The following is a 19,412-nucleotide window of genomic DNA, read 5'->3' as shown; positions in this document are numbered from 1 at the left end:
TGTCATGAATGGTTTATGAATTAACACATGTTGGTAAGTGTGATACATGAATAAATGTTGTGCTCATCCATGCTTATAATGCTTATGCTATATGTGTATTTGGCTAACATATTTGGTGTACATGCTTAGGCTTTGGCCAAGTAGTGGCTGGATTATGTCACGTTAAATTTATAAGTTATGCATTGAAATGGTAAGTGCCTAATTGGAAATATGCTTGTGATCATGAAAAGGGTGGTAAGGTTTAAATTATGTAATCTCTAGTGAAATGGTTTATCATGTGGTTAGTTCCAAAAAGAGTTATATTTAAATACACTAGTTTGCGACTATGGTTGATTGATATGTTTATATCTTGTGTGATGTGCATAGGAAACGAGTGTGGAAAGGTAATGAAATAGTAAGTTCATACTTGAAATGTAAAATGACGAAAAAGGAGATGATGAGTTGAATTGATGTTGTTATTTAAGCTAAAGTGATATTTTCATTGCAAAAATTAAGAATTTCATAAATGTGTTAATGAATGGTATAATCAATAAATGTTGAGTTAAATGGTAAATGCGTATTAGAATTAAACTTAATGATTCGAATTGTGAACATGAGAAATTTGTGAATTGAAAATGGAAATGAAACATTGAATTATTAAGACTTGTGAATTGCATGAATATGTATCGGGTCTCGTAGGCCCTATTTATTATGAATATAATATTTTGAGGATATATTATGAAGAATTATAAAAGCATGTTAATAATTTGAAAGTTTTAATTTAGATGAAATCTTATAACTCGGTTAAATACGTTTACAAGTGTATGTGTTCTGGTAATGCCTCGTACCCTATTCCGGTATCGAATACGGGGAAGGGGTGTTACAGGTGATCAGGTCTAATACCGCTTAGTATTGGTTAAACATTTAGATAACCAATGATCAACATTTGCTTCCATTTTGCTTTGCGTGCAAAAATCATGTGAGGATAATTATATAAAGTATATTAATGTAATCAATGAATTTGTTTTATTAACCAATTTGTTCGAAAAAAATTACAAGTGTATATTGACGAAAATATTACACTTAGTGCACTAGATTCAACATTTCTCACTTTCCCTAGTGAAATAGATGAGTCATGTTTCGCATTCTAACCATTTTGCACTTTTCGAGTATGTTAAAGCATTAGTCAAAGTCGATACGCTAGATGAAAGTGAGTTGCTTAAGACATTACAAAAAGGTATATCTCGTTCAGCAAGAGACAAAGAGAGTAAAGGGGGGACTTTCAGCTCTGCGAAATATGGGAAAACCTGTAAAAAATAGTTACCTAGGAACTACTAGTGCTCCTATCCACATGGTGTCTTCAGAATTAGGGAATTTTAATGATCAATTGTGTCGTATTTTTTGTAGTCTTGCACTTGGCTTATTGTTGATTTTTGGTATTGGTGCACTTGTTGAAGATAGAGGGATTAGTAAAGGACTTGGACAGTGAAGGCAGATTATGGAATCCCACATGTCAAAGGTCTTGAAGGCCGAGGATGTTGATTTAATGATCACTGCTAGAGGTACTATTGGATTCTCTGGTGTTGATCTAGCAAATTTGAGCAATGTTGCTGCTGTAAAGGCTGCAATGGATGGTGCCAAAGCAGTTACAATGGCCGATCTAGAATATGCAAAAGATAAGATCATATTGGGAAGTGAACGCAAGTCAGCTGTGATTTCTGAGGAGTTACGAAAATTGACAGCCTTGTATAAAGCTAGCCATGCCCTTGTTGCAATCCATACTAATGAGGCACTTCTTGTTCACAAAGTAACAATAGTCCCTCGAGGAATGGCTCTTTGCATGGTGTACCGGTTGCCTGACAAGGATAAAACAAGCTTTTCTCGAAAGCAAATGCTTGCAAGGCTTGATGTTGCTATGGGAGGACGGGTTGTAGAAGAGCTTATCTTTGGGGAAAATGAAGTTACTGCACAGTCTGATCTTAAGAATGTGACTAATCTAGCTCGAAGCATGGTTACAAGGTATGGCATGAGTAAAGAAGTGGGGCTTATGACAATACAACGGTACGAGCATGAACACTGAGATTAGGCTTTTTATCGAGAAAGAAGTGAGGGAGTTCCTAGAGAGGGCTTATGACAATACAAAAACCATTCTCACCACCCACAGGAAAGAACATTATGCACTTGCTAACGCATTGCTTGAGCATGAGACACTCATAGGAAGCTAGATTAAGGTTATGCTTGCCTAGGTCAACTTTCAGCAACAAGAAGAATAGCGTGAACAAAGGATTGAACCACTGCAACAGCTGTATGCTACTTATTCTCACTTTGATCCTTGAGGACAATGATCTTCTTTTGGAGGGCAGCATTTGTTACGGGACAAAATTAAAACTAGAGAAATAAAACAAAGTGAACTAAACGGTGCGCATTGAATTAGTTAAACAAAGTGAAATAAAATCTGGTGATTTCTTGACAAAATTAAGCCTATATTGGGTTAAATGAAACAGTGCACTTAACCGTTGCATACGGGTTAAGAAACAGCCTTGCGATAAAAATCTGGTGATTTCTTAACATGCCCAGGACTTAAAAAATTGGGTAATATGATCCTTTAAATATAAAAAATTATAAAATGGTTACTCAATTATTTATTTTTATCATTTTTGGTCACCGTTAAATGAATAACAAGAAGATGACATGACTGTTTTAAATTTGACATAATAATAACTTTAACTTTCAACATTTACATATTGTATCAATTTAGTCTTGATTTTAAAAAAATATAACCCTCGATATTTGCACATTGTGTAATTTGATCTTTATTTGTACTTTGTTTTTCTTTGTGATCCTGGTATCTAAAAGAAATTAAATTTAGCTAAATTTGATTAAAAAAACCAAAAATTAGAAGCACAAAAAAAATCAAGATATTTTTCATCTTTCTCATTCTTTTAAAATTAACCCTCACTGTCTCAACTCACAATGAAAAGTTAAACTACAAAAAAGACTATATTATGTAATGTGTAAATCGTTGAGAGTTAAATTTTTTAGAATCAATATTAAATTAACATAATGAACAAATGTTAAGTGTTAAAGTTGTTATTATACCAATTTTAAAAGCTATCATGTTATCTTCTCGTTTTTTCTTTAAGCCAGTATTACCGGCTTGTAGGGCTGAAGCCTGAACTAAATTTGGAGTTTAGGACCAATATGTCCAAAATAATATTTGGGCCTCTATTTTCTTTTCCAAAAAGAAAAAGAAAAAAAAGAAGTAGCCACAATTCTGATAAATGTTTCGCTCTACTTAGTAAACCACATTTTTATGAATATTTTATGTATTTATGTATAATATTACAAATTATGATACTAAGAGTATGATTATGAATAAATTATTATATGAAATTAAAAATAAGTAGTAAAAAAAGTAGTGGATGTGAAAATATTGAAATTTGTTGTGTTAAATTTAAAGAGTAAAAATAGAGATGACACGGAAATGGTAAGTTGCAAGTGGTTACAAATTACTAAAACAGTAAAATTAGAGGTGGGCATGGAATTGGTTTGCCCACGGAGTAATTCACTATCAATTTGTGGTAAAATATATGATTTAAGTTTAACTTATTCATCGAATTGCAACTTCACTCATATGCATAAATTGAAATCACTTTCTCCACCAAAATTTTTCTCGAGAAAACTTAGTCACAAACAAAACATAGACATAGTTGGTATACAAGATAAATGCACTAAAAATAAGTTTCTGAAAATGAAAAAACAAATTCTCTCCCTCAATCGTACATCATTAAATAAGCAATCCTCCTTTTAAATAGACACTCTAAGCTTGCAATTTTTTAATGCAAGTTTTCATTATTACTGTTATTACAAAAAAGAAAAAAAAGACTAAACTATTTTATATTTATATGAAAGAAAGAAAAAAATTATTCATCAATTGAATTTCATGTGTACGAATCATATGTAAAATTTCACTAATTTGGGACATGTTTATTTTAAGTAGTGAATTTTAATTATTTTTTAAAGGTTTTATATAAAAATAAAAAATAGATTATACTGATATTTTTTTAAGAAAAAATTGATTAACTTGTGATATTAATTTAACCAACGAAATAGGAAAAGATAAAAATGTAAATACATATACATAAAATTTAACTATTTTAAGAAAATGGTAGTTTTGTAAGAAGAAAAGTTGACAATTTAAAATAAAATAAGAATAATTAAGATTTATTAAATTGTAATCTAGATTAGAGGGAAGTTTAAAAAAAAGAAATGTGTAAGTGGAATCCAAAATGAGCATAAGTTGTGAGCAACTCAATTTTTAGACGTATCTAAACCAAAATATAACCATATAATTTAACTTTATCCTTTTGTGGCCAAATTAAAAATATCCTGAGTAACACCGAAAGCACATTCAAGCATCGCTGTTTTATCCAAAAAACAGAAAATCCTAGTCAAGGGTCCCCGACATAAATGCTCAATTTATTGTATTTGTTTGTTTCCACAACTAAAAGACAACATTAATTTTGACTATAAATTGTACACGTTATCTACTTAATCTATTTGTTCAAAGAAAATCTTGGTAATTCATATATATTCATGTGGTAATTGTGTTTAAGTATTATATAATCATATAAAATTTGTAAAAATGAGGGTAGGTTGCTTTCCAAATAGAAACTATGGTTACAATAGTGTTTGGAACTTTGATCACGGTTTCGCTCATGGAATATGATTTTTAAAATCTTTGAGGCATATTTTCAATTGGTAAATGAGGAGTTTTGAATCATAAGATTATGATTTTATGTTCTACCTCATAAGACCTTTACAACGGGATATCATATACTCAAAATAGTTGAGTGATAAATGAGAAATTGATGCTCAAAGTAAGCTACTTGTGAATTATGTTTGAGGAAAATGAAAAGCATTAATCCCACATTGATTGGGAATCAAATATGGAACTTATATATATATGTAAATTAACTTGATAGTTATTGAATGACTAAATTAATGCTCTCCCTCGTGCGCGAGGGGGTGCAAATCTAAATCCACTGGGGTTGGGGGTGCACTTGCACAACGCGAAATGTCCACACAAATATATTTCACTCTCAAAAATTCTTTTCTTTTTCTCTCCAAGATCTTGTTTATTTAATTGTTTTCTAGATATGATGTTTTAAATAAATATAAATATTTATTTAATTTGTTTTGTTTAGATAAATATAAATATTTATATTTGTTTATGCAATTTGACCTCAGTCTATGTCTAGGGGATCTTATTCAAAGCAATGATCTTTCTCAATTTATAACTAATGATTTAAGTCCTAATACTCACGGATTTAGTGAACTCACCGTTGTACAAAGACTAAATTACTCTCCCACTAAGCTTTCCCCTTGAAAGCTTAGTTTTGCAAATCTCTTGATTGCTTACAAAAACAATGCATAAATGCACATTCCTAACTACAAATTTGTGCTTTCTCTAATTCTCTCTGTTTCTCGGTATCTTTAAACCTAAACAAGACTTAAGCTTATATATTACTTAAGTTTTGTTTACATAAGAGTCATAATCTAGTCACTTTTCTATAAACTAAGACTAAAAATTAGCATAAGATAATCTTTTCGTAAGAATCCTGATGTAATTAATGCCTCAACTATAGAGCGTGACTTTACTTGTTCTGTAAGTAATCTAACTTAACCTGTAAGAAATTAATCTTCAAGTCTTCAATTTCAACTCAATTGGTCTTTATGTTTTGGGCTTTGCTTGTCCAAATATCTTCCAAATAGATAGTCCGATTCTTATATTCTAAAATTTGTTAACTCGATAAATAAGCAAGTAAGACAATAAAACGGTGTTTAAAGTTATAGTCATTATTTTAACCACAGAAACAGTCTATGCCTTCAAATGTGTCAACAAAATTTGATTTTGTTTGGTAAATAGATCTAATTAGTTAATAATAATTCTTTTTTATATAAACTTTTATACATTTATACTGTGTATTCTTTGTATTTGTCATGTACTCATTTCATAAGAAAGAATTACAAATAGTTAGGTCAAAATTTAAGAATATTATTTAAACAGTTGATTTGACATTATTAATGATTTTTAGGCATGGACAAAAAATATCGTTTTCATTAGGTTAGCTAATGCTAGAACACTTTTATTTTCTGTCGAATGATGCAATGGAACTCACTCTACTAGAATTTGTGATGCTTTTTCTTTTTCTTTTTTTAAGTTTCATTTGTAATTTCTTCCCTTTTATTAGAAAAAACCTTTTTTTCTATCAACTAAAATAATATATAAAAACGAAAATAATAATAATAAAACTCATGTATCAATGCGATGACTCAATTTTATCTTTTATAAAATAATAGTGTGATTAATACATAACATACGTACGTGCATATGAAATGTCAAACTTATTTTGTCAAAGAAATATATATTAATTTGAAAATGTCAAGAAAGTTGTTGCTCATTCCATGTTGTATTATAACCAAATTGTTTCTATGCTTACATCATCGATTTGGGTTTTGAATATGTTTTGTTTGTACTGAGTTCGATCTACTTGAATGTGACATATTTGACAAAACTAAAAGCATGGTTCGACTAGGGTGTTAAGACTCTCAACCTATTTGCTTGGGGTGATTGGATAAGTATACAAATATTATTATTAAGATGTTATTTTTTAGAGAGAAATATTATATATTTATTCAAGAAAGTTTTGGAGCAATTAGGAGATTGATTTATTAAGACTTTTATGTGATAAATACTCAGGATAATTAATAGAATAGTTTCAAATTTTAACTAGGAGTTCAAAGCTTATCAAAACATTATTGATTGACTACTTGAAGGTGACTATAAATAGGTTGTTTTCTGTCACAGATCAAGAGTAGTTTTAAAGTGTATTTGTCGACAACTTTGTTGTGTTCTTGTGGTTATTTTGTGACACTCTCTTAAGTATTCTTTAAAGAGTTTATTGATTGTACTGTGAGTCACTTGAGTGAATGATTTGTGACAATTGGGGTCGTTGTCAGGGTTGCAATTTATTTTTGGTGTAATGGTAGATTGAGCTTAAGCCAATAGGTGATCCAGACGATTGTTGAATAAAATCATTCACTGGGCGAGACTCCGTAGACGTAGAATCGTTGTGTCTGAATTGCATTAACAAAGATCAGTTGTATTGATTATTTTTTGCTCTTATTTTTACATTGTATGTTTCTGTTCTAACTGCCATTACAACGAATGTTAAGCAAAGTTGATTTATCATTTCCACAGACTAATTATTTTTCAATTGGTATTAGAGAAGGCTTCAAAAGTTATTCGAAGGTGTTAAGTATGACTCCTATTTTCAGTCAAATTTGAAAAATAATCTTTTAGTTAAACTCTGTTTATTTATTTCAGTCAAACAGTGATTAGTTTAGATTATTTTATTATTATTTGACATATGAATTTAGCCTATAAATAGGCTCTTGTACAACCTTAGAAAACAAACCCATTAGATTAGAACTCATAACACATTCAGAGAATTTTGTGTTTATGTTTTGAGGGTTCTTTGTTTTTTCGGGTTTTCAAGGTTTAGTTTTATCTCCATCTTTTGTACTCTTCATTCTTTTGCCATTATAGTAAAATTATCTTTGCCCGTAGTTTTTTATCCTCTTTGGAGGGGTTTTTCCACGTTAAATTTGTGTGTTCATCTTCTCAATTTCTTCTGCTATTTTTACTTGTTTGTTGCTTAATCAGGTCGATCCCTAACGAGTGGTATCAGAGCTAATTCAATTTTCATAGATCAGCCCATTCAGATATGGCAACAACAAGATTTGAAATTGAGAAGTTCGATGGTGAGACAAATTTTAATCTGTGGCAAGTTCAGATGATGGAAATTCTAGTTCAATCCGGTTTGAAAAAGGTTGTTACCGGGAAAAAGCCTGAGAATCTAAATAAAACAGAATGGGAAGAGCTTGATGAAAAGGCCTTGTCTGTAATCTAGTTGTGCCTCGCGAATACGATATTGCAGGAGGTATTGATGGAGAAGACCTCATCCGCCTTGTGGAAAAGGTTAGAAACTCTTTATGCGACTAAGTCTTTGGCTAACCGTTTAGTTTTGAAACAACGTCTATTTACGTTTCGCATGAACGAATGTGAGCTTCTTAGAGATCACATCAGTCAATTCATTACTCTTTTAAATGATTTAAAGAATGTTGAGGTTCATATTGATGATGAAGATCAAGCTATGCTATTATTGTGCTCTTTACCCCCTTCATACAAGTCTTTCAAGGAGACCCTGATTTATGGCAGAGACAAAATCTCGTTCGAAGATGTGAAGGGTCATTTGTTGAGTAGAGACAAACTCGACAATGAGCTTCATTTGGATAGCAAGGTAGATAGGCAAGCTTCCGTTTTGGTAGCATCAAAGAAACGAGACAAAAGGTGTCGCTATTGTAAAAAGTTAGGTCACGTCAAAGTAGATTATTATAAACTGCGAAATAAAAAAGCTGCTGAGAGTAACGAGGAATATGTAGCTGGTGCTAATTTGGCCAATGAAAGCGGTGATGATTTCTTGTTAGTGTCAACGAGCGATAACTCCAAGCTCACGTCCGAGTGGATCCTAGATTCGGGATGTTCTTTCCATATGTGTCCCAATAGAGAATTGTTCTCCACATATAGTTCGGTTGAAGTTGAAGTTGTGCGCATGGGAAACGATTCATCTAGTAAGGTAATTGGTATTGGTACTGTTAAAATTAGGATACACGATGGGACGATTAGGACACTCTCAGATGTTAGGTATGTACTTGATTTACGAAAGAATCTCATCTCCTTGAGTATTTTAGACTTGAAAGGATGCAGAATCAACATCGAGTCAAGCGGCATTAAAGTATCTCGTGGAGCTCTTATTTTGTTAAAAGGTAAAAGAACAGGCAGTCTTTATATTCTGGAAGGTTCTACAGTGACCGGTGAAATTGGACGTCCCTCGTCCGTTACAGAGTCGAAGTCAACTCGTTTGGAGCGGAGGCAACTTGGTCATAGGAGGGAAAAATGTATGACCGTTTCGTTGAAGAGAGATTCTCTTTTGGATGCAGGTTTTGAAAAGTTAGGGACTGTGTTCGTGAAAATTAGACCCGGGTTAGTTTTGATTTGGCAGTGTACAAGTCGAAGGCTAGAAGTCTTCTAGTTTTTAAGCACATATTTGACTCAGTTAATTCCCTGCATAGTTCAAGATAGGCTCGTGGCGGGCTTTGGCAAAGATGGCGTTGTAGAAATATGAGTCAAAGTGGAGATTTGTTAAGTATGACTCCTATTTTCAGTCAAATTTAAAAAATAATCTTTTAGTTAAACTCTGTTTATTTATTTCAGTCAAACACTGATTAGTTTAGATTATTTTATTATTATTTGACATATGAATTTAGCCTATAAATAGGCTTTTGTACAACCTTAGAAAACACACCCATTAGATTAGAACTTATAACACATTCAGAGAATTTTGTGTTTACGTTTTGAGGGTTCTTTGTTTTTTTGGGTTTTCGGGGTTTAGTTTTATCTCCATCTTTTATACTCTTCGTTCTTTTGCCATTATAGTAAAATTATCTTTGCCCATGGTTTTTTATCCTCTTTGTAGGGGTTTTTCCACGTTAAATTTGTGTGTTCATCTTCTCAATTTCTTCTGCTATTTTTACTTGTTTGTTGCTTAATCGGATCGATCCCTAACAGAAGGTAATCCTTTGTTCGATTTGTGACCATGGAAACCATGAAGGAAGGGAGTTTGATTACTCGGCCCTCATTACTACTTGGTTTAGCAAATTATGCTTATTAGAAAGCTCATACGAGAGCTTTCATTATGTCTGTCAATGAAGCAGATTGGGAAGCTATTGAAGATAAGTGGACTCAACCCATTGTAACTATTTTTTATGGCACCATACCCCCTAAAGAAAGAAGCAAATACATTGACGCAAAAAGAAGGGATTCTCATGGAAATTCAGAAGCCCTAAATGTCATTTTTAGTGGAGTTGACCTGAACCAACTTAAAGTCATTTCTATATGTGAGTATGCTAAGGAAGGATAAACAATCTTGAAAAACCAACATGAAGGAAATGATGTCGTACACATGTCAAAACTTTAGATTTTAACAAGCAAGTTAAAAATTTTGAAAATGTTTGAAAATGAAAATATCTCTGAGTTTTATGCAAGATTATATAAGATTTTTAACGAGGCTTTCTGTCTTGATGAGTGTTTTTCTAATGATAAATTGGTACACAAAGTGTTGAGGTCTTTACCATAACGATTTGCCATTAAAGTCACAACAGTAGAGGAGGCCAAAGATATTACCGCTCTCAAGATGGATGAGTTAATAGACTCACCCCAAACATTTGAGTTGAATATAAATGAAGCAAAACATGACAAGTTGAGTTTGCCAAAGAACATAGTATCCAATGCTCAAAAGACTATCCCAATAGTGAAACAGATAGTGGAGGACATTGATGAGATTAAAAAGCAATTAGCCTTGCTCACAAAAAGCATGAAGAGGTTCGCTAAAAAAGGAACTAAAGTAGATATCAGTGAGACAATGAAGAAGGATGTTCTACGTTATGAATGTAAGGGATTTGGTCACTTATAATCAGAATGTGCTAATACTAACGAGAAGTCACTCACAGTCATTTGGAGTGATGAATAAAGTTCTGATGTAGGTGAAGATGTGAGCAAATATGTTACTTTTACTACTATTATTCCAAACCGTATCCCAACAGATTCTGAAGATTCGGATAATGTTGATATTCCTTTTAAATCTTTGAAGGATGCTTATAGCTATATGTTAAAAAAATAGAGATATTGTGCCAATTGAATGATTCCTTAAGGGAAGAAATTATTCTCTTTAAAGGAGAAAAAGAAAAGCTCAAAATTGTGGTCCAAGAAAATAATCTTGATTATGCAAAGGTTGTTTTGAAGAAGTTTGGAGGCCAAAGTGAGAATCTTAATGAAATTTTGACTTTAAAGAGAATTGAACCAAGCCATAAAGGACTTGGTTACATCAATAAAGGTAAGAAACTTATTGCTCTTTCAATTTTTGTTAAAGCTAAATATAGGGGTTCTTCTTTTCTTCATGAGGCAGAGAATAAAAACTTTAGAAAGATTGTATGTCATTATTGTGGGAAAGATGGGCATATTATACCCCAGTGTTATAGAATTATGCAAGATTAGAAGAAGTTCAACTTAGCTACAAAACTTTTTAGGATAATGAATGGAACAAGAAAACCACATCATAGGCAAAGTTGGGTAATGAAGGATCAAACACATTTGAGTAATGAAGATCAACATTTAATTGATGCTCATGTGAAACACGAGGTTGCAACTCATGATGACCATGTTAAAGATTTATCGAGGATTGGAGAAATATCACCTAAGTTTTGTGGAAAAGACTATGTTGTTCCACAAGCTACAACTCATCTTGTTGATAAAGTAGCATTTGATCTCATCCCCTCTAAATAACATTAAAGAAGCTAATAGGGGATAAATAGGGTAAGGGGGAGTAAGAATGTTGATTTGGTGATTTTGTCTACTTTGATTTCACTTATGATTACACTTTTGGCATTTTTGACAAAAAGGGGTAGAATATGATAGCAGCAAATTAAATGTTTTCTTCTTGATTGTGGTTGCTACATTTTCTCTTTGTCAAAGGGAGAATTGATGTTGATTTTTTTAAATGATATTTTTTACTGCATATTTATGACATTAGTGCATGTTTAATTAATTATGTGATGAACAAGTATATTGATAGGGAGAGTGTGCAGTCAAGCATGGATCTATCTTTTAGGGGGAGGCATATTCTAATGGTCTTGCTATGTGGTTTATTTGGATTGTGGGTTAACCATTTGCTGCATGGTTTTGTCAAAATGCCTTGAGGGAGATTGTTGGGAAAGTTGTTGTTCATGTTGTGCCTTGGGCCTTGAATAAGTTGCGTTTGTGCTGAGTTCGATCCACTTGGATGTGGCATATTTGACAAAACTAGAAGCATGGGTCGGCTAGGGTGCTAAGACTCCCAACCGAATTGCTTGGGGTGATTAGATAAGCATGGAAGTCTTAATATGTAATTTTTTAGAGATAATTATTAGATTTATTCAAGAGAATTTTGGAGCAGTTGGAAGATTGATTTATTAAGACTTTTATGTGATAAATACTCAAGATAATTAACGGAATAATTTTATCTTTTAAATAGGAGTTTAAAGTCTATGAAAATATTTTTGATTAACCACATGAAGAGGCCTATAAATAGGTTGTTTTGTTATGCACACCAAGAGTAGTTTTGGAGTGTCTTTTTCAACAACTTTGTTATGTTCTTGTGGTTATTTTGTGACACTCTTTTAGGTATTCTTTGGAGAGTTTATTGAATGTATTATAAGATATTTGAGTGAGTGATTTGTGACAATCAAGGTCAGTATTGGGGTTGCAATTAGTTCTTTATGTAAGGGTAGATTGAACTTAAGTCAATAGGTGATTTCGACGATTGTTGAATAAAATTATTCGTTGGGTGAGGCTTAATAGACGTAGGATCATTATGTCTGAACTACGTTAACAAATATTGGTTTTGTCAATTCTTTTCCACTCTTAATTTTTATGCTGTTTATTTTCATTTTAACTATCGTTACAACAAACGTTAAGCAAAGTTGATTTATCATATTTGCAGAAAATATATATATGGAAGAGGAAAATAATGGCAATTATTATGAATTGATAAAAAAAAAAAGCTTGTTTTCATGATAGCCGTCGCTTAATATGGGTGTCTTGGAAATATTATATGAAAATCAATCTCTTTCTAGGAAAAAAAAAGTAATGACAATAACGTTTGGATGGGAATTGGTTACAATGAAGTCAATTCCATGTGAGTGGCTGCACTGAACACCCTTTGTCAATGTGTCTAATATTTGGTTCATTTTGGTGGAGCCGTTAACATTTTCATTTTTCTAAAAGCATACCTCTCCAAATATATGATGAAATTTAGAGAAAATAATAAGTATGTTTTTGTATCTATACTAACTCGAATGTGGATAAAAATAGGTGAATGAATATGCAGATTTGGGTAGTTCTCTGTTACTAAAATTTATCCAAATGTAGGCCCCTTCTTCTTCTTCTTCTTCTTCTTCTTCTTCTTCTTCTTCTTCTTCTTCTTCTTCTTCTTTTTTTTTTTTGGGGGGGGGAGAATTTGGTATGTCTCCTTTACAAGTTTAGGTACATTGAATACCTAACAAGAGTTCAAAGTGTAGTGATTTGGAATTGACTTACAGCATGCCATCCCCCTACTAAATACTGTTAATTCATCCATTGTAGCTCTATTCGTTATGTTTGGAGATTGCTTACCCTATTTTCTAAATAAGTTTATGAGATTGGAGATTGCATGCATGAACTTCAGGAGGACTTCTTTAAAATTTTGGGTCACTTTTATTGCGTAGGAAGCTTAACTACAGAAAGATGTTAATAAGAGATAGTAATTCATTTGATTGAAATAAATAAAGTTGTAATAGGATTGAATTGAATTTAAGTAATACAAATTTTATATATTTTGTGACTTTTGTATTTATTTATTTTAGATAAATTTAATTATTAAACTTTCAAAAAAAAGTCAAATAAGTTTTTTTGTAACGGAACTGTAAACTAAAACATTAAATTGCTAACAATGTTGGCATGGTAATCTGCGTGGTAGTTCACATGTGTTTTATGCTGATATGACATTATTTGTCTTATATGTCACATGATAATTTAAAATTATAAAAATATTCAAAAAAAATAGCATGGACTACACATGGATTACTATGTAGGTTATCATATATTTTAATCAATATTTTAGTTAAAAATAACAATTTAACTCTTTTTAAAAATTGAGAATCAAATTTAACAAAATAAAAAATATAAATATTAAAAATTAAATTTATCATTATGTCAAAACAGAAAAACTTAAACTTATTCCATCAAATCTCCTTTACTTAAAATTTGGGCTCGAGTTCAAATTTGATTATATATAATAAGAGAAGTAAGTAAGACAAGATTTGGGATTAATTGTGTATAATTTATATTCAAGAGTTTTAAAATTTTAGATCACTTTGTCATTGGCTCTTAATCATTGATGACCCCTGGTTGGTGACCTAACACGTGACATAATCCTTGCAAACAATTACGAACTTGCTAACTAATCTACCAAAAAGACTACAACATCAACACATGATATTTGGTTTTCATATTTTCCAAATCATTTCTCAACACATCCAAATTAAGTTGCTCAATTTAATAAAAGAATATATTTTTGTTTCACATTTTCGAGCATATTGGAGAATTAAATGGGAATTAAAATATGGTAGAAATTACAATAGTTGTGTATAAAACAAAGGCATGGCATGAGATAATAGAGCGAAATCCTAAAATGGCAATGAAAACCTTAACAGAGTTTTTAACTACTTTTACAACACAATCATTTTCTTGACTTCCCCTACTAATGTTATCTATGCACACATGACAACAATATTCTTCCAACTCTTTCAATCCATTTACATCCCTTGATTTTTCCTTTTTTCGGTTTTTAATCTTCAATTTTAGTAACCCCAGAAGTAACCCAGGTCTATTGCTCCTGCAGAACATGCAGGAAGTTGAATCATTTCAGGGTTGGACACGGCTGAATCCTGGGAAAACTCTAGTTTCAGATTCTGCTTCGACCGCCCTCCTTGGCTTTGGATTAATGTCTTTAAGAAGGACGGTTCTTGAATCCAAAAACAATCCGGGTACTGCAAGTTTCCCATGTTCGACTTGATTTGGTTGGTGGTGTAGGAAGCTTTTTGAAGAGAATTCACAGAGGATGATGAACAAGGTACAAGGGAAGTGTCGAAGCTGTCCATCATTTCTTCCACTGCTTTACGGTCTTCTATTGGATCGGAGAAGCAGGTCACGTTTGACGTCTCGCCGGCGCCCACCACGGTTCTTGTTTCGCTGGTGTGCGGCGAGGGATCCATTAGTGGAGGCAAACCTGAAATATGTACCTTTTTGCCATTGGGACTCTTTTGGAATACTCTACAAATAACCCACTCGTTCTGCAAAAAGGAAACAAGAATCAATTAACCATGGAAAGGACAACAGTAACATCATCATATTGTAGCCATTAGAAAAAGGAAACAGAGGAAAACAGAGACATGATTTGTTCTACAACCTTGGCTGTTTTGGGAAGATTGTAAACGGAATACTGGCCTTCTAAACGAAATTCATGCATGACCCAATTGGTCTTTTGACCTTTGGGTGCTCTCCCTTTGTAGAAAACCAAAGTTTTCTTCATCCCAACAAGTGATTTCCCCTTGAATATCTCTTTATCTTTGCCCGTGGCTTTCCAATAACCGGCATCCGTTGCCCTGTTTGTTCTCAAACCAGTCGGGTATTTCCGGTCCCTAACACAGAAGAAGTACCATTCCTTTTCACCCATTTTGGCTCTCCCTTTCATTTCAACATACATATAGCAATCAAAATCTGTATTCAAAAATCACCTTCCAAGTAAACAAAAACAGAGAGAATAACAAGTTTCGAAACTTACAAGGCAAATCCCAAGGTTCACACTTGTTCAAATCAACCTCACCAATGGCGATAGCAGAGAAGAAGCTGTCAACAACTTTCTTGGAGAGATAGTGTGTTATCAGCTCTTCATCTGTGGGGTGGAATCGAAATCCTGGAGGCAGTTCCATTTGTTCATCTTCGTTCCTAAATCTAGAAACGTTTTCCATTTCAAAACCCTTCGCTTACTCCTCAGCTTAGACGACCTCAACAATTATACGAATCAAATTAAGAAAGGATAACCCCAGTTTTTATAAGATGGATAAAACAATGAAAAGCCAAACTCAAAGGCCAAAAAGCGAGGGAGAAGGTGGATGAAGGAAGAGGAAAAGAGAAGGAAGATATGAAGTGAAAAGGTGGTGGCGATGGTGTTAAGAAGAAAAGGAAGTGGAGTGGGCAAAAATGGAGCCCCTAAATACTGGTTTTTTAGGAAGGGGGGAAAGAAGCGTGGCCTGTAAGGCACTTGGTGGATGGTTTCAGCTTTCAAACACTGTTGTTGAAATGGATTGGATGGTTGGAATTGGTTAATTTTGAAGTTAAATCTCATTTAAAACAAGTTCAGAAAAGAAATGGGTGTTAAAATCATCATCTTGAATAAAAATATAACTTGAACGACATATTACAGCATCTATGTCAAAAATCCAGTCTTTTTCTTAATTAATAATGTATATATAATTTTAATAAATAATAAATAATTATAAACTTCGAATACCAACAATATAACGAATTTGAATAGTATCAACAAAATGTTTTTAAGTTTTATCTATACTATTTATTAAGTTAGTGTCACCAATTCAGTTAAGAAAATTACGACAATACTATTTAGTAATTGAAATAAGTTATATTATTCGGGTGTAATTTAGTTTTTTTTTAAATATATATATGGTGGGATTTGAACTCAAACTAATTGAATTAATAAAATAAAACTTTTAGTTTACCACTCATCTAAAGTTTTATTTAAATATTTTTATACATTTCAATTTTTATTATGCACACTTATTACCTCTATCAAATTTTACGAACACTATGATAAACAATTTTAACTTATATTTTTTTTCATTTTAACATCATACATATTCATATGTTACTATTAATTAATTTCAAACTATATGTTTTCTTATTTATTATATATTATTTTTAAATATACATTTATATTCTAAATTTATGATTTTACACGTATACCAATGATATGATTTCTAGTGTTTATAATTTATGATATCTTAATAAAATAAAAAGAAGGACAACTAACTTCTTCTTTTTTTTGCTTTACCATGAAAATACAAGGAAAGGGTGAAAAAAATTTGCATGTTGGCTTTTTTTTTTCCCTTAATCTCAATCGTATAAATGTAAATATCATATTAATATTAGAAATTTTATTACGGTATAGAAATTACGTATTTAGAATATAAGAATATTTTTAAAAATAATATACAATAAATAATGATAAATCTAGTTTGAAACTAATTAATAATAACACATTTAATTTGTACGATGTTAAAATGAAAGCATTAAATTGCGAGTAAAGTGAAATTTAAATACGTAAATACATTAGATTAATAACATTAAATGCACTAGAGATATTTATCATATATACACAATTGAGGGAGGTAATAAAGCATGCATAAATGGTAAAGTAAGGTTTATTGATGTAAATGACGTAGAATTATATTAATTTTCAAAGTATTTTTGTTATTTTATATCGGAAAATAGAAATTGAAATACATGAAACAGAATTTGAACCCACGCCACAATACTTTTCAACATTTGTTATTTTATATCTTTTAATTTGTTATATCATGTTTATTATCTATACTATATATTAAGGGCGGACTAAATTGGTGTCACTAATTAATTAGAATTAAACTCAATTCGAAAATTACCAAAAACCCCTTCCTTGTACAAAGTAAAGAATATTATTTTGAAGGTATTTATGTATTTTTGTAATTTGATAAATCTAGAACAATCGATCTACGAAATAAGAACAATAAGATTTGGACCCAAATCATCGTAAGTTTCTCTAAGTCAATTTTAGAAGATCTAAGCAAAAATCTTAAGCCTAAAAAATGAGCTTTGGCAAAGAAAATAAGTCCATATAAAATATGGGTCGGGCTTAGGCTTGAGCATTCAAGGTCCAAGCTCGACTTATTTTTAAATTTCTAATATATTATATTATGTTATGTTATTTTTTATATGTTATGCAATTTAAAACACATACAAAAATTAAATTGGTGGTGATATATAATATTATAATGTAAACATTAAAAAATATTAAGATGTCAATATATAAAAAAATTAAATAAAATGAGTTTGGATTTGTCATTTACTATCAATCTATTATGGACAAGCTTAGTTAAAATTTTGGGCCGAACGGGACTTAAGCAATTATAAAATGTAATCAATATCATACTTAAACCTCGACTGAGCCCTACTTAAAAATACATCTAGTCAATTTTATTATTTTAACCAAAATCATATTTAATTTTTATTTTTATTTTTATTTTTTTATAAATTTACTTATAAATATTTATGGCTAATGCTTATAATCTCCTTTTTTTTTTTTAGAAATTCAACCAAATTAATACCATAGAACTTCAACCAACCTAAATCCAATTTCACTCTTTTATAATCTTTTAGAGAAAACTATTTGAGTTAATTGTACCGACACCCCTAAACTATGACTTTCACTTTAAATTGATTCTCAAATTTTAAGGTATTACAATTACATCCTTAACTATCAATCATTATTAAAGTTGTTAATTTAATTGTTAAATGAATTATGTAGTTAAATTTAGGATGACAATTTTTAAAGAAATAGAATGTTGGTGCTTAACTTTTAAAATTAAAATTTTAACCTAAAGTAAAGTTGAAAAAAAAGTGAACGATACAGATTCTATAAAAACTTTAAAAACCTCAAAACTAATATTTTAAAACAACCATTTTCACAATATTCATCTTTTCTTAAAATTTTAATTTTAAATTATGTCACATAAGATCTGACGTATTATTCAATAGTTATATTTAATTTAGTAAAAGAAAGACCTAATCAATATAACCTCAATAATATAGGAATATTAACCAATTTAAAATGAAAATAATAGTTTGGGAATATTTGATACAATTAACTCAAAGTATTTTATAATATATATATATATAATTAATCTAATTTAAAAATAAAACATCTGTTTAAAGTAATTTTCAATTATTTAAATTTTTTTTTCTGAGCCCTAATTAACAAGTATAAAGGAAATGCAAATGTCCACAAATTGAGTGTACATGGTCACATGGATAGCCTAAAATTGAGAGGGAACCCTCAACTTTCCCCAAAATATGAGTGTAATATTAAAGATGAATTAAACAAAATTTGATTAGTAAATTGCATGTGAAAGAGGCATTGGTTCTTGTTAGACAAAAGGAGAAAAATAACAACCTCTAATGTAAGGTTACCTGTCGAAGTTGAGTTCATACGAGGATGACAAATGCACCCAACAGAAACTACGAAACCAAATATTTTAAAAATTGCCCACAGAAAACGTTACTATATGACAACCCTAATCACTCCCATTTATGTGCAAACCTAACTTCAATTTTAGATTTAAATTTCCGTATCTATGTAATCTTCTTTTTATACATTATGAGTGAAATTTAACATTTTAACAAAGTTGATATTAAATGTATATAAGGTATAATAATAAAAAATTTAAAAATATATGTAGGGTGTGTCTCGCATTTATCTTTGCTAAGTGTCCGATAAATGTGAAATAGGCATGACGTGGAGGACACCGACATCACAACGAGGGACGTCGGGGCGACGCAACGAGTTCTCCAATCGACGGAGAGGGCGACATCATGACAAGCATGCATGGGACGTCACGAC

At 31.2% G+C, this 19,412-nt stretch overlaps 1 protein-coding gene and 1 pseudogene across 1 annotated transcript; one reads left to right on the top strand and one right to left on the bottom strand.

Moving 5' to 3' along the window:
* Positions 1–1,183: 1,183 nt before the first annotated feature.
* On the top strand, positions 1,184–2,204 carry LOC107910868 (ATP-dependent zinc metalloprotease FTSH 4, mitochondrial-like; annotated as a pseudogene).
* Positions 2,205–14,538: 12,334 nt separating this feature from the next.
* LOC107911813 (NAC domain-containing protein 92-like) lies at positions 14,539–15,708 on the bottom strand. Its single transcript, NM_001327054.1, is given in 3 exon segments — positions 14,539–15,030; positions 15,147–15,424; positions 15,522–15,708. Coding segments are annotated over 3 exon segments (957 nt in total).
* Between the last annotated feature and the right edge of the window lie 3,704 nt (positions 15,709–19,412).

Source organism: Gossypium hirsutum, chromosome D11, assembly GCF_007990345.1.
Source record: "Gossypium hirsutum isolate 1008001.06 chromosome D11, Gossypium_hirsutum_v2.1, whole genome shotgun sequence".
NCBI classification, from domain to species: Eukaryota; Viridiplantae; Streptophyta; class Magnoliopsida; order Malvales; family Malvaceae; genus Gossypium; species Gossypium hirsutum.
Note: the sequence above shows the minus strand (reverse complement) of the source record. Positions and strands in the feature narration are given on the sequence as shown.